Source organism: Ambystoma mexicanum, chromosome 8 (genome assembly GCF_040938575.1).
Source record: "Ambystoma mexicanum isolate Mex_15411 chromosome 8, UKY_AmexF1_1, whole genome shotgun sequence".
Lineage (NCBI taxonomy): Eukaryota > Metazoa > Chordata > Amphibia > Caudata > Ambystomatidae > Ambystoma > Ambystoma mexicanum.
In genome coordinates this window covers 971,773,567-971,789,485 of record NC_090929.1, presented here as the reverse complement: position 1 = coordinate 971,789,485, position 15,919 = coordinate 971,773,567, and the positions used below count along the sequence as shown (strand labels likewise).

Genomic DNA, 15,919 nt, shown 5'->3' with positions numbered 1-15,919 from the left:
AACACCATCTGCCTGCTGTTTCTGCGATAACGTAGATTTCACTGAATCCAATTTCACCTACTCAGAAATCTTTGAATTCTTTTTTTCTTCGAAATGTTTAGGTAAGTAGGTACATTTTAAAACATAGATGGAGGTGGGGTACGGAGATAGGATAAGGTAGAGGGAGTGGGGTTGGGATGCAGGGTCTTCCCCCGCATAATCAAAAAAATGAAGAAAAAAACATTAGAAGATTTCTCCTTTAGGTGAAGTGGATTCAGTGAAATCAGACATTCCTGTTGCTGGGCATGATAAAGCAAAGGCTAGTTGTAATTGATGCTTTCTGGCATTCAACAGCATAACAAAAAGCACAATAAACTATCCACTGTATTTAATCTTTTGCCGTGTCTCCAAGCCCCATCAGCAAGCATACTTTTTGGGAAATATTTGATTTAATTGAATATAACTTAATTTTTTTCAGGCGGTTCACACGACAGAGGATGTGGAATCTTCAGAGCAGATGATCACCTTGGAGGAGTCCCATTTGGCGGAGTCCCAGCTCATAGTAGCTGTGCCAGATTCTCACGGAAGCCAGGCTAGTTCAGAGATAGTAGCTGTTAGCATGAAAGATTTGCTGGATGGCACAGTCGCACTCATTTGCAGAGACCACAAGTGACAGTCGGAGCAGCATACTGTGTTCAATATTTTGGGATATTAATGGTGCCTCCCTGCTGTAGAGGAAAAGGACCTTGTCTCTACAATTACCTTTTCGTACAGAAGCGTAAAACAAGCCTAAAACATTTTGTGGTTAGAGTTCCAGTATACCGAAGAAACGCATTCCTGTAAGTTTGTATTAACTAGTGGAATTTTTCAATTGCGCTTTTGGTTTGCATGGATATTCGAAACCACACATGTGCTCTCGTTTTAAGGGAAACATTTCTCTTATGTTTGCGTCTCCTCCACGGATCCAAACAATGAACATGTGATGGCTAAATGAAGCTTGAATGACAAAAGCGAAGACAAATCGCAGACCGGCTGTAATCGAAATTTGAGACCAAGATGGATTCTAAATTCAAAAGAGCAGAAACTCATGGTTTGCAAGAAGAGCTAATGTATTAGAAAAAAACTTGAGACTTGTTGGTCAATAAAAGAATCTCGGTTCAAAGGGAAACTATCAGAGAAAAATTGTTGGCTCAAAGGTGTTAACACTGCACATAGGTTTATTTTTGTATTTCTCACTATAAACTGTTATCAATGTTGGCTGGCCCTGTACTGATAGGTGCATATTGGTTCTCCCTGCAAAAGTTAGTGTGAATGCCGAATCTTTAAAACGAAAAGGGTTTACACACACGCACACACTTACATTTATTTTATGGGGCAGGCCGGACTAGGGTACATTTTTCCTTCATTTTAAGGCTAGTGAGGTGGGGCCTGCCCCCACCATTAAAAAAAGAAATGCAGAGGAAAATGTGGCAAAATGTCCCCAGCATTCATTTCAGTATGTCATAAGGGTAGAAGAATGTCTATGCTTTGATTTTTAATAGCTTTTGCTTCACAGAAGCAGACAGAAACCGCTCGCTTTGTGGGTAGAATGACGCATGTTACGTTTTCTAAAATGCCTTTAATTCTTTCATGCTTAACAGGGCCACCAACCATGGTTTATATCTTCTAAGCGTTGTCAAAAGGATTTCTCTGCCTTGAAATATAGGTGTGGGAGTTCACGCAGGCCTCTACTTATCTTTCTTTAAAATTTGTTAATGCTCCTCAGAACAACCTTCAACATGAATCTATTCAGTCGTTACTCGGTCCTGCCCAACCCCCTCTGTAAATTATTGTACAGTTTTAAAGGAAAAACAACTTCTAAATTGAGTCAGGGTTCTGTGGGATTTCTTCTTCCACACATTATTTTATCAGATGTTTTCCTGGACCAGACATATTTTCTTTCATTCCTAATCTTACTGCTTTTTATATTTTCAAAAAGCAGGAGGATGGTTTCAAAGTAATCCGGGCCAGTTTCTGGCATTTATTGTGTTATTCGAGGTTTTGGCTGATCCTTTGAGAGGTGAAGCCATCATAGTATTACAGATTTATACAGTTGGCAATGGCAGGGCAAACAATCTGGGTAAAGCGGAGAAATTGTTCCCTTACGTATTTGAAAGGTAAATGGAAGAACAGTTTAGTGCTAGGAAATAATAAAAGTATCCAGAATACTTGAAACTCAGATTCCACAGGTGAAATGCAAACTGCTGGGAATTTGAATAACTTGGGACGCAGTCATGTTCTTTTTAAATCATTCTGTGGTAATGGTTGAGTGAAATAGCATTAACCAAATTCCAGTTTTGTGTCATACTTCATTTGAACAAATTTCATTTAAGTCGCTCCATATGCATAAATGGAAAAAGAGGAACATGTTTGGGCCTTGTCAAATACAGCTTCAAAAAGGGAAAAATTGGCATAAACATTGTTCTCATTGGCCTTAAGTCTTGGACATTTACACCATATTACACCTCCATCTCGGGTCTGTTATTGCAAATTAGAAGTGATGTTTTAGAATGTTATGACGTGCTGTTGGTCTTCATTGGGGTGATCTGAGACTTGCTAAGTCCATTTAAAATTATATTCACCACTGAACATAAAGAAGTTCCATGGTCCTCAGAAATCAAGGAGACTGTTACCACAGTTAATAATACTTAAATGATCTGCTTAGAGGAGAATGATTTCACAAAAAGCCATGTCTTTCGCTTTTTCTTTTTTTTAGAGCGTACAATTTTCAAATCAATGCAAACCTCCAAGGCTACATCCATTCCTAATTTAAAGGTTTAATATTTTGGAAGAAACATTATACCTAGTTGCAATTTCTAGATAACTGATTTTGTCCAAACGCTTCTGTACAATATCCTGGGGTGTGTTTGAATTACCAAGGAAGTGGTTAGAATTCTACTATGGGGCACCAGTATGCAGCCTGCACAGAGTGAACATAGGATGGGCACACAAATCTACTTGTCAGTTTTGCCATTTAAGTGTTCTCGGTAACGTCAATTTGATCCCTCAGTGAATGAATTGACAGAATCATCATCTTACAAAGACTTGCATTAACTTCCTAAAATGAGCTAAGATTACTGTCTAACATTTCACCAGTGGTTTTGCTAACATGGTGCAATATAAAATGTTTCTAAATGTTCCCCTGTTTATATTGGATAAATACCTCACCATTGTATGCCAAAATATAAACAGGCTCTTTGCAACACCAAACTCCTCCATTCTATTTGCATATATTGAGGTTATTTTATATAGGAGATTTTAATCTTCTACATTTGTCTCAAAGGCAATCAAGCAAACATGAATTAAAACTGCTTGTAAACTTATCACGTTTTGCATTGTTCTGAAACAAGCTCTACTCCAATATAGTTGTATGTTAATGATCTAGAGAGATGCAGAATGATGCCTAACTCATGTTCAGAACCTACACTCTTAAATGTGTGCCTCAAAGATTTGAGCCTGGCTGAAAACCAGTAATCTGCCCTGAAAACATGGTAAAACATTTTTTTTTGTCTGAGTAATGGTAAGCAGAAGAAAGGCATTTTTCTAAAGTGGTCTTAGCTACATACATAAAGTGTGCTGATCATGGAAGCAGATGGTTGGTGCAGGCTGCTTTTGGCTCATTACTGGTCAAATAGTTTGTTTCACACTATACTGGTTGTAGATAAGGTTTTCCATTGATGATCTTTCATCCTGGAGGCCATACTCGTGGTAAACAGCTATAGTCGTTATGTGCAGTTGATGCTGAACTGTCCTTGTAGAGCAGGGGCATCGGGTGGAAGCTAGCAATCGGAAGCAGCTCTGCAATTGTCACTGTTAGCTATAGCGTCTGAGATTTCATGTTTTTGTTATTCCTTTAAGCAGCTGCCCTCTCCTCCTGATAGCAGTAACAGGTGTGGACGAAACCCATTGGATAGTCTGAGATGACGATTGCTCCAATAAGCAGCTGTAGGATTTTGAACTTTTATAAACACTAGGGGATACCTGCATTCTTAAGGATTAGTACCGTTTAGAGATTAGTTGAAAGTACAAACATGTTTTCCACAAAGGTGAGAAGAGTTTTCTTGTCCCAGCACGACAATGGGTACACTAATGCAGTCCATACACATAATTAATAAGTAGAAACTACTTTCTTTTAAACTCTTGTTTTTTCCCTACTATGCATGCTAACATAGCCCACTTGGGCATCCCATATCACTGATTTATCTCTCTACACCATTGAGGCCACACTGGCTTTAGAAAGTATGTCCTAGACCTTGCCAGGTTTTGATTTGTGCTTTGGATAAGAGTGCCTCTATGCCTGGGCATTCAACGTATGAGATAGGATGAGCAACACCTTCTTGTAATGACTTTGCAAACAGTTGTTCCAGCTGGGATACTTACTCAGCCTACAAACAAATGCTCCCTAACTTACCCTGGCTTCTCTCTCAACATTGCAGGATTGGGGTCTATCAGCCAGCACATTCCAACACTGCCCACACCAAATTGAGTTGCAATCTGCTTGACTCGTAAGATGTATACACTTTGATATGAGCCAACAATCTCAACAAATACGTGTTTTCTCTTTCATCATCCACGTTCCCCTTGCTTTTACCTAACTTTATTTTCACTTAATTTACCTATTAAACTTTCCAATTCCTAAACTAGCAATATTACTACTAGCAATCCGGCAGCTATACGCCAGATATCAAATATGCACCTGGTGTGCTCACTATAAATCTTACTGCAACGAAAATGGGGCACAGTAGGATGTTTGCATTTACCCACCAACATGGACATCTGCACCTCAAAACCTTTTGTGTTCATGGTTCCAACTTTAACAAACTACTTACTGCTAGAGCATAACTACGGAATTACACATCTCTTGCACTATCGCATGTTATGAGAGGCACAGTAGAGCATACAACATGTGATGAAGTCCACTTTACCACGGGACTGGATCTATGTAACAAGACATCAATCTTGGGACTTGACCTCTATACCTATTAAAAAGGATATTATAACCTGGATGATAAAGCTGCAATCTAACTTCTCCTACCTTGTATTTTGAACACTAAATGCAGTGGGTTTATGGACAGTAAAGCTCCTTCTCACTGTTCCGGGGATCCCATGTGCAGACTTTCCTCTATTTTCTTGAAGTTTGACATGCAATGGCTGAGTCACAAATATGTTCACCAAACACCTCTTCATTAATTAACTTTAATGATGTCTCCTTCAACCACTATTTCCTTCTCTTTGTTTAAAAAAATGTGTTTGTTAACTGTGGGCAAATTTTTATGTTCGTTATGACAACAGATGCTTGCTCCTCTGACTGCCACATTTCTGACACTAGCATATTTTATTACATCAAGGCTCTTTGTTAGGTGAACCAGGAGAGGTACTATTAAGGTTTTCACAAAAGCACTTTTTTTAACATTAATTATATCTAAATAAATTTCTTTGGAAATGTGAATCATGGATGAATATTCATATGCCACGGCTTAGGTTCTAAGTTGAATTGAGAAATTGATGCAAAGTATGATGAAGAAAAAGAGAGGGAGGGACAGGGAAGGCGATGTGGGTATTGGGTCAGAAAGAAAACATAATGAATAAATACTAAATTGTGCATTAAAATGCTTTACTAGCATCTAGAAGTTGATAATGATTGAAATATATATATATGAAAAATAAAAATCCAAGTGAGCATTTTATGTGAAAAATATATTTTTGATTTACTGAAAACCAAATTGTTTCTAGTCTCTTTTTACAATCAGTTATCTCTTTGCCTTGTACTTTATTTTATTTCAGAAATGGGGCATCGCGTTGCAACCACTAGTAGAACGTAGCGCTTACTGTTCATGAATGGGAAGACCCAGCCTTTTGGGTTGATACTTGCACAAACTCATTTGAGATTTATTGTTCAATAATTAGCAATTCTGAAAACTTTATTTATGCTTCTGTTTTCTTCCACAGAAAACTTGCAAACATGACACATTTATGCATAAAAAGTACTACTGTACCCTCAAAGATTATCAAAATTAGCAAATATTTTAGCAGGAATCCTCTTTCTAACACATTAGGCAAGAATTATTCCAGCATGTAATGAGACTTTTAAGTGTTGGTTGATTAGTTTGTTAAACTTATGATTATAATTTAATAGAACTAAAGTCCAAGTTTACCTCAAACAAAAGCGTCCATGTTTAAGAACAAACAGTATTTTTACTTTGCTTGCAATTATCTGAGTTTATTTTTTTATTTAGAAAGTATTTTTAGTTTACATTTTTACACTATTTATGAATCTCAATTAAATCGGAATGCAGGCCATACACAAATCAATATCCAACATAGATAATAATCCATCGTTTCTCAACCATATTGATTACACCATTAATGACATCATGAAAAACATAGTTAATCCCAAATGGCCCGCCATTCCTTCTCCCCCGTTGCACAATCAGATTCAATTTCAAAACTACTTTTTCCAAAAGTTTACATAAAGCCAATTTCAAGCCCTGACAGGAGGTAGTCATATGCCTATTCCATGACGGAGGAGTGATTACTTGATCATTGGAGTGTATGAAGTGGCCCAGTAGAGTTATCCTATCTTCCCTAAAAGAGGGATAGCTTAGAACCAAATGATCCAAGGATTCTGTTTCCGGGTCACCACACGCCCGGCAACCCTGCAGGGTTCTGGGCAATTTCAACTTGGGCCCAATGACCTCCCATTGTTGGTAAGACGTTCAACCAGAATTTAAAGTACTAGTCCCTCAATTTCTGAGACGGAAATTTGAGGAGGTGGGACCATGAGTTGACATAGGAATATAGTATAATTATTTTCCACTATACAGCTTCAGTCTGTCCAGGTCTGTCATTCCGAAATATTGTCCCATTGCCAAATCTTTCTCTTCTTTACATAATCTGAATCAGTTATTTTAATCGTTGTCAATTCGTCAAAGGCCATACACCGTTCCTCAAACCTTCAAGAACGGGACCGATATCAACCTATCTGTTTGACATTCATACAGGTGCGACCCCAGACTAGTCCCCTCTGCCATGGTTAGTTTATAGAAAATGTCAGGCTTCGCTTTATATACTGGGCCCACCAAGATATAAACCCCAACTAAAGACAAATTGCACTGATGGGCGTGGTCTTCGTAAGTCCCAAGACTGCCCTGCAGATGTTTCCCTCTAGGGAGTCGAGGAACTTCTGATTTTGAAATGGTCTATTCACAGTCATATAATAAAATTGCTGTTCTTTTTAGTTTGTACAACTCAATTAGAGGTGCCAGGGAGAACCATACACAGCTTACGTTTAACCAGCTTCATCATAGAGATGCATGGCTATAATTGTTCCCTCATTTCTTCTTTTTGAGTTTGGGTGGAAGAAGTAGTTGAAATCGAAAAGCCTAGGTAACTTACTGTGTTTACCCTGGTAACCGGTAAATCATTTGGTCTCCAGGAGTAAGATTTTGCTTTACGTTTCTTAGTAAAAGTCATAACGAAGGATTTTGAAATATTGACAGCTCCCTTTACCCAACTATCTCTTGACCCTGTCAAGGGCCCTCTGTAGACCACCCTGCATGTAGTCCAACAATATTAAATCATCGGCATATGCCAGCATAGTCACCCTCAAATCCTCTCTACTTAGGTTGATCACTTTTCCACTCTTAACTCTAAGCCCATAAAACGGCATGGTAGAGATTAAAAACCATGGCTGCCAGTGCATGGCCCTGACACACTTCTTTGGCAACAGGGATGGCGATGGATAACTCCCCATCCCTATTCAATTGCACCATAATTGTATTATCTGAATACAATGGCTGAATCATTCTTAAGAAGCCCTTATCAATTTTCCACTTTTGTAGTTTGTGTCACAGATTGCTAATATCAATATTATCAAATGCGGCCTCAATATCAATGACTGCAATATGCACACATTTCCCAAATTTCCCTCCTATATTTGAAGCGCAGGCACATAGAGATAAGGCACTCATGGTGGTTCGAACCCCCTTTACGAAAACCTGTTTGCAACGGGCTAAGTATATTATTAGTTTTAGCCCCTCTAGTCGGGTCCCTCAGTATTAGTTTGGCAAACATTTTCCAGAGGAGTCAGAGCAAGCTATGGGGCGGTAACTCACTGGCTTAGCTCGATCGCCTCTATTATAAACAGGAACAATGACAGCCTTCTGCCAGGAACTCAGACACACAGTACCTTTAGCAATTTGAACAAACAACCTGAATAGGATATCAGACCACTAGCTCGAGAGCGGTTTAGGTTCCCTATGATCATCTCTATCAATTCTGTCAAATTGATCTTTCCCCCCATTATCATTCACATTATTCTCAACACTAGATGTCATATATCCAGAGTCCCTCTTAAGTGTTAAGGTCATCTTAAGTGTTCAGGTCAAATGCTCAACCCATGCACTCTTCGACACATAGCAACTTTGCAGGCTTGACTGCTGGTCATTGATACCATGTACGGTTTGCCAGATTGAGCGCAAATCTTCCCTAATAACATACTTAAAGATTGCCTGATTTTCCTCAATAAGTGATTCCATTTTATGAAATCCAAGCCATCTACCATATGCCAATCTGCCCAACTTGGTTTTATTTTTTTAGTTTGGCCCTTGATAGGGTTGGATAGCAACCTGCCAATGCCTTAAAATATTGCTGCAAGGATTTCTTTCTCTCATTTATTTGAATGTCAAACCAATTGCGATGACCCAGAATGATAGCCCCTGACAATTTTACTTGGGCAGTCTTAGTAGCTTCCAATATATGTAATACCCATTGGAACTCCATACAGTGATTATGAACATTATTTTTCGCTTCTGAAAACTAATGCCAGCACTTGCATAACCTGATATTTGCTTTATTGTTGTAGTTAATTTGACCAACCCTGTTGTTCCCTCTTATGACAAGATCTTTAGCACACCCAGAATCCACTGTTTTTAGTTTAACCTACAAAGCACAGGTTTACATTATTTGACGGCCAATTCATCCTTGAATCATTTAGAGGATGCTAAGAGTGGGGTAATTTAACACCTATTTAAGTGCTGAAAAAGACATTTTGACCCCTTGCATTGGTTTTAAATGTATATCCTTAGACGTGTTTACTACAAGGCCAGCAGATCACCAAAGGAGCAGTATTTTGCAGCAGTTTAGTTTTAATTTACTGGTCGTTTTTTAAATATTAAGCCAATTGTGTTTTAGTCTTGCTGATCGACAAACCTGTGATTAATTCCACTCTGACAGCTAAAGTGTTTGATGGCCAAACTTGCATATGTACATGGTATTTGCAAAAGCATTATTGTTAGGGTGACATTTAAATAAAAAAAAAAAAGGGAAACGCGTACCAAACCCATCATGCTTTCGATATTTAGTGATTGACATACAGCTCTCACAGACATTTATGACCGATATAAAGCTCTTTGGGCATTCTTATCTTCCCAAAATGCTCTTTAATATGCAAAATAGCCACAACCTCATTGGTTTTAGTGGTGCCACTACACATTAACTTGGAGTTATTTCTAATCAATAAACACATACACTGTGTTAAGCAATCACTTTTATATTCAAATACATGACATGCATTTTTTAAAAATGAGGATTTTCCCTTCAGAAAAGTAAAGGTTAAAATGATGTATCGTTTTACAATATTAAACGCATGCCTATGCTTAAGTCCAGCACTGAGTTCCCCACAGGTGGCACTAAAATGATGTTCAGAAACAAGCAATCATTTTCCTCCCTGGAACCACATTTCGGAGGTCGTTGGCTGCCTAAAAGGTGCAAGCATGAAAGAGATCGGAGAAGTTAAAATCGTGAAGAGTAAATCTGAATGTGCAAGTGCATCAAGAAGCCTGTGAATGGATACCCAAAGCCATAGATGGGTGAGAACAAAAACGGTGCTAAAGATGCACACTGTTTCACAGCTGTAAAGGTGTCCCGTAAAGATATCTATTCATCCATCTTTACAGAAGCTGCTCAGTGCTAAGCAGGCAAATGGCTTCCTGCTGGGTTTATCATGTGTTCTGCTGCACGCTCTGTACTACCAGGACAAGCAACTGCAAAGTATGTGTCACAGTGCATAACTCTGCTTATAAGTAATCTTTACATTAATCATATTTTAAATACAGGTTAGGACTTGTATGTGAAACAGTACTTCGAACGACAGCAAGACACATATCTACACCCACACATCTCAAAATGTTCCTATGTATTGTACAGTCCAACACTACGGAGTTAACAACACTTTTAAAAGACCTTTTAAGGCAAGCTGGCAAGACCCATAGGCTAAACCACACCCACAAATGTAATATTGTGCTGGAACGCCCGATCCATTGCTCAATTTTACTCTTGGAGTGTCGGGTACTTAGAACTGCACAAACAGCAATGATGTATACAGTATGTACCACTTCATTTGTTATAAGAGGTGACCGCATTGTGCATTTACGAGGAATGCTGTTTCTTACCACACATGAATGTTCAGGGTCAACCTTATCCATTACTGCACTATACGAATGCACAGCGAAGGATTCAAAGAACCTTCTCCAACTCAGTAGAGTTTACAAATTTCACTTGTGATTATGCCATATTTTAATGGTTGTCCAGACCAAGGGATTGGGTATTAGCATAATTGACTTAAAACATTTGATCGAATTTATTTGACCTTTTTTTGTCAAATTAAATATATATATATGGGGTGGGTAAGGGTATAGATTAGGTTGAGGGGGGTTTGTGTGGGGGTGTCCCCTCCCCCCCTACATTTTAGACTGAAAAAAGGTCAAATAAATTTGATCAAATGTGATTAGGTCAAATGTTTTAGGTCAAATAGACCCAAACCAGGGATTGGATGTACATCGGCTGCAGCAGGTAACTTGCCTTATTTCTATTTTGCCCCCTGCTAACACCAGACCTGTAACCATGAAAAGGTGGTTGTTATTTTTATTCCGTAATTTTTATAAGATGTGCCTGTAGTATTTGCATATAGTTCAAATGTGAACTTTGCTATTTGACAACACCGGGTGTAGACATTTAGTTATGTTGCATTAATATTACAGACCAGTCGAGGTGCTTCTCAGAGTGACAATAGGCAATTTGTGAAAAACCACATATTAGCATTGAAGCCAAAATTCCTCATTCCAACCTTCTCTCACTTGTGTCCAGTTGGCAGACCGCTTATGTTCTTATCAAAAGATTGTTTTTGGACCTAACCAAAAGTAAACAATTAGCTGTAACAATTCTAGTTCACCCAACTGTACAACACGCTTTCTTCTCCAAATCTTGGGCAGCAGAGATCGGAAAACAATCTTTCAACTGAAATAGCATAGAAGATGACGGACTTGAATTACTAGAGAGTAAGCAATAACTTTCTAAGCCCTGCAACCTTAAAAACGTCCTTATGTTATGGGGCCAAAACGGGGGACAACGTGGGGGCGAAGGGGCATAGTTTGGACAACACGGCCAGAGGTTGTGGAAGGGGCGGTATCATGTGAAGGCGCAGAGTCTGGCAGAGCTGGAGTAAAGTTGGAGGAGTGCATGCACTTATTTGGACCTGTGGCAGCAGAAAGCCTCAATACGCCACTGTGTAGATCCTCAGGGATTTGTTTTTATTGGTTTTAACCAATGAGAAAAATGACAAAAATAACCCCACATGTGCCTCCATATTTTAGAAGTGAAGTCCAGCAAAACTCAAATAATAGTTTAGAAAAAGAAACATAACCCACAACTGTCCCGATAGGGTAGAAAGACAATGGACGGGGGGAAGGGGGTTGGAAGAAGATAGTAGGGGGCAATTCAGAGCAAGAGAATTGTATGAGAGAAGAAGAAAAAGAAAACAAGCAGGAACATAGTCATGAAAAACCGGGGAGAGAATATCTAAGGGAGGCAAGAATTGAACCCGCACTCGGAAGAAGAGTCAAAATCGTGGATACTCAATAACCTTTGAAAGACTCATAATATTCCAATTTTTGCTAGATCAGCCACAATAAAATGAGAAGCAGCACATAGAGCGGACCTATTGTGTCCCAGTCTATCCCAGTACAAGCACATTCTCGTGATGGATTGCAGTCATACATTATTATACCTTTCTTCCGCTCCCCACCCACAAGCGTTTCTACTGGTATCGAGTAGTGTATCAGCATTTCTCTGATGAGCAGTAACATTGGTGCCTCATTTTGATCTTGGAAAAGGAGTACCGTAAAAGAGTGATAAAATCTTAATGAATATAAAGGTTTGTATCCATTCATAAAAATGTCTAGGAAACACTGTTGCATTGCCGCCAGGATTGTGATGTTTGAATCTTTCCTATAAGTTTCTCTTGCCTTCAACATCTAGTCAAGCAGACCCATAGACATGAACATATTCTCTTATCTCCTTACTTTCAGGGATCTGCATGTCACTAATCTGTACTTTTGTCAAGGAAGTCAAATGGTAATCCCTCCCTTTGCACCTCCTGCTCCTTGCGCTGAAGATGTCCCGCAAAGCTGCAGCTGCAAAACAGTTCTCCAACTCATTAGTTATGGATTGAATGGTTGATATGAATGCAAGAACGTCTTTTATGTGTTTTTCGATAATGCCTCATGTGGTGCAGTCTTGCCTCTCTTTGACAACTTGGTTCCTGGAGCAATGAAATCCTCCCACCAACTCCTCCAGTCTGCCATTATGGAGACCCTCAATTCGCTCTGCTCCAAACATACCTCATGGCAGCACAATGAGCTCTAGTGGCTGGTGCAGGCTAATCTCTGCTTGGGTGTCCTTTGGGCCCCTCAGTGCCCTCAGACCTGGGGCCCTCCAAATTTCAATATAGCTACAGCAGTGGTCCACTGGCTTCCTCTTCATCACCATGCCTGTGCTCCAGTTGAACGGAGTAGCCACAGAACGTACCCCACAATAGGCTGTCTGCAGCTACATGCCGTCACATATTCCTCTTCAGACTCCCTTAAATGCCCCTCACAGCCCATCTAGGCACATCAAGTCATGGTATTTAATTTCCAGCACACGTGGCCTCCTAGTTGCAACTCCTCCCGCCTATTACAAATGACGATTAAGGCATTAAACGCCACTGGTCGATTATCCAATACATCAGACACCTGTTGATGCTTTCCCTACTTAAAAGCCCTTCTGGAGGTCACCAAACCCAGATACTCGTGCCAGCCATGGAGCTGATGAAAGGGGAACTGTTGAGCGCCTAGCTGAGAAGGATGCGCTAGGACCTAGGAGCTACTGGCAGATTAAATGATCTAAACACTTAATTTATGCCAGGGTGAAGCCTGTGCCAAGGTTGTACCCACTGCTGAGCACACAGTTAAGCAGGATGCCCTCCTAGGAGGTGCTGTCCGCGTGATCTGAGCCCTTAATTGATGACAGGGTGAAGCCCATGCCAAGGGCATGCTCACTGTTTAGGGCAGTTTCTAAATTGAACAGAGAATGGTGTCTCACAATGACAAAGTAGAATATGTAAAACATAAACACATTTAATCACAACGCACTCATCAAATTGAGCAAGCGACAGCAACCTAGAAACAACTACAATACATCGCAATTGATAGATATATATATTTCTGAGGCTTGTGGAATCTGCTTAGATCACATGCTGTGCATAGGCCGACATCTAGTGGAAGCTGCGGAGTATTACAGTTTGTTTTTCGAAACTTGAAAATGGGCGTCGACACAGGCGTGCCAGTAATACTATCCCTAGTGTGACGTCCACTGTACCCAAGATCCCTCACGCGTCTAGGATCCTCAGATTGATTTTTTCCACCATACTGGTCGGAAGCATCTTGCAGAGTCCCCTGGCCTTAGCCATACTTTTGCTAATAATTGAAATGTATAATTCGTTATTGACATCCTTCCCCACCCCAACGTCGACCCTCGACACTCGACGACGGCTGGAGAAGACATCGACCGTCGGCTGCCGCACGACGGATCTGGGCCTCGGAAGGCCGCTGGCCTCGGCCCGGGCCTGGTAGGCCGCTGGCCTCGGCCCTGCAAGTAGGGAGAGTGGGGGGTGGTACATACTCTTCACTCTTGGTATATAGGTACACCTTATCTTATATATTTCCTACACTTACCAGCCCGCTGCCTTTAGGTGCGTATGGAGGGTACCCCTTTCCAATTCTGCCCCAAGTGCAACCGCAAATACCCTTGGGTCGACAGGCACGCCTCGTAAAATCTCTGCTTGCCGAGGGACCACCCCGAAGCGAACTGCAGAGCGTGTAGTAGGTTTAAACCTAAGACACTTAAGGACCGTTCGACTAAGCGTTGGGCCCACCACGCCAGGCAGGCGGCCATGGCAGCGGAGGGCACCTTCAGCGATGGCAGCGACGCCATACTTTCGGACGGCGAGGGCATTACGGCGTCGAAAGACAGCCGAGCGCAGGTCCCCGACCTCGGAAGGTCGTCCAGCAGGGCGGCTATGGGGAAGACCCCCGGCGACGCAAGCGCTACACACCCTACACACACTAAGCACACTAAGTCCAACCGAACCTCGTCGACTTCTCGGAAAGAGGCACAGATAGAACGGTCCGACTCGGTGTCCTCTGGGCGCTCTCGATCGAGATCGCCTCATGACGCAAGGCAATCATCCACTCTTGCCAAGAGTGCCTCGCTCCCTAGACTAACGGAAGTTCGATGACGAAGACGACTTCCACCCCCAGGCGATCCTCGACGCCAGGCGTCGAAAGTCTCCGGGGCCTCCAAGGGACAGGGAAAATATTTTTCCACGCACGGGGAGGGGGGGGAAACAGTGGAAAGCACATTCTTCCACCCCTGTACGACCATCCTTCCCCCCTAAGCAGACAGACAAATACAAGTCTACTGAGAGATCAACATCCAGCAAGGGTACCCTTGATAAGTCCCCTAAATTGCCTACTAAAGTCATCCCCTGTTCCAAAGAATGGTCCAGTGAAGACATAGACAGGGTCATGTCAAGGATGTCTTCCTTGGCTGATTTCTACGACAAGAATCCAGAGCATTTCCTCTCGTATGACCCTCAGGGGGCCACACCCTCAGGTTCCACTGATCCTATCCCCCTAAGTAAAAAGGCCCGGTTCGAAAGACCTGAACCCTTCGAGGTGCAGCCTTACTCTACTCCATTCCCTGAGGGGGACCAGGAGTTTGAAATTATGGAGGAACAAACCGGGACGGAATACTATGTGGATGATGAGGATCAGGAGGAGGGAGAAGATGAGCAGGAAATTTACAGAGTAGATTCCCCGGTAGAGAACGAAGCCCCAGTTACCGACTCGCCAGTCGATAACCAGCCCCTCCTTAATGAGGTTCTCGCTCGCGCGGCAGAACATTTTCACATCGACACCCACGGTGTACAGGAGGAAAGGGACTTCGCAGAAGAGTTGGTGGGAGAGAGGAGGCCGGTCGCTCAGACCATCCCTATCCTTAAATCCATCCAACGTAGAATAGATCCGTCCCTGGTGAACCCAAACCTCACCAGAGCCTCACCAGAGCCGAACCCCAGGGTCGAAAAGCTTTTCCGGGCAGCCCAGTCTGACCCTCTCTATATAAGAGGACATCTTAAACCAGACTCCCTAGTTGTTACCAACACTCGGAAGAGGGCTGGAACACCCTTATCTTCATCAGAAGCTCCTCCCGACAAGGAGAGCAAGAAACTTTACGGGTTTGGCAGGAAGGTAGCCTCAACGTCCTCAACGTCCGCCTACCAAGCAAGGATTGCTAACTCCACCACCCTGTTGGCCAGCTACAACTGCCATCAATGGGAAGGGGTCGCGGCGCTCATAGCCTCTGCTCCTGAACCGTTAAAGGGCCAATTGGCTCGGATCTCGGCAGAAGGGAGAGCCGTGTCTGGTTGCATATTAAAAGCAACTTTCGACGCCGCGGACAACGCAGGAAGATTGATAGCAGAAGGTACTGTTATCAAAAGACATGCGTGGTTACGGCAGTCGGG

The 15,919-nt window shown here is 41.7% G+C and overlaps 1 protein-coding gene across 2 annotated transcripts in view; it reads left to right on the top strand.

Moving 5' to 3' along the window:
• The window catches only part of ZBTB40 (zinc finger and BTB domain containing 40), a 948,694-nt gene extending 942,953 nt beyond the window's left edge, over positions 1–5,741 (top strand). For both annotated transcript variants that reach the window (XM_069610881.1, XM_069610880.1), the window contains exon 16: positions 458–5,741. In XM_069610881.1, coding sequence (XP_069466982.1) covers positions 458–652 — 195 coding nt within the window. In that variant the 3' untranslated portion in view covers positions 653–5,741. The remainder of the gene's footprint in view (positions 1–457) is intronic.
• Positions 5,742–15,919: the final 10,178 nt, after the last annotated feature.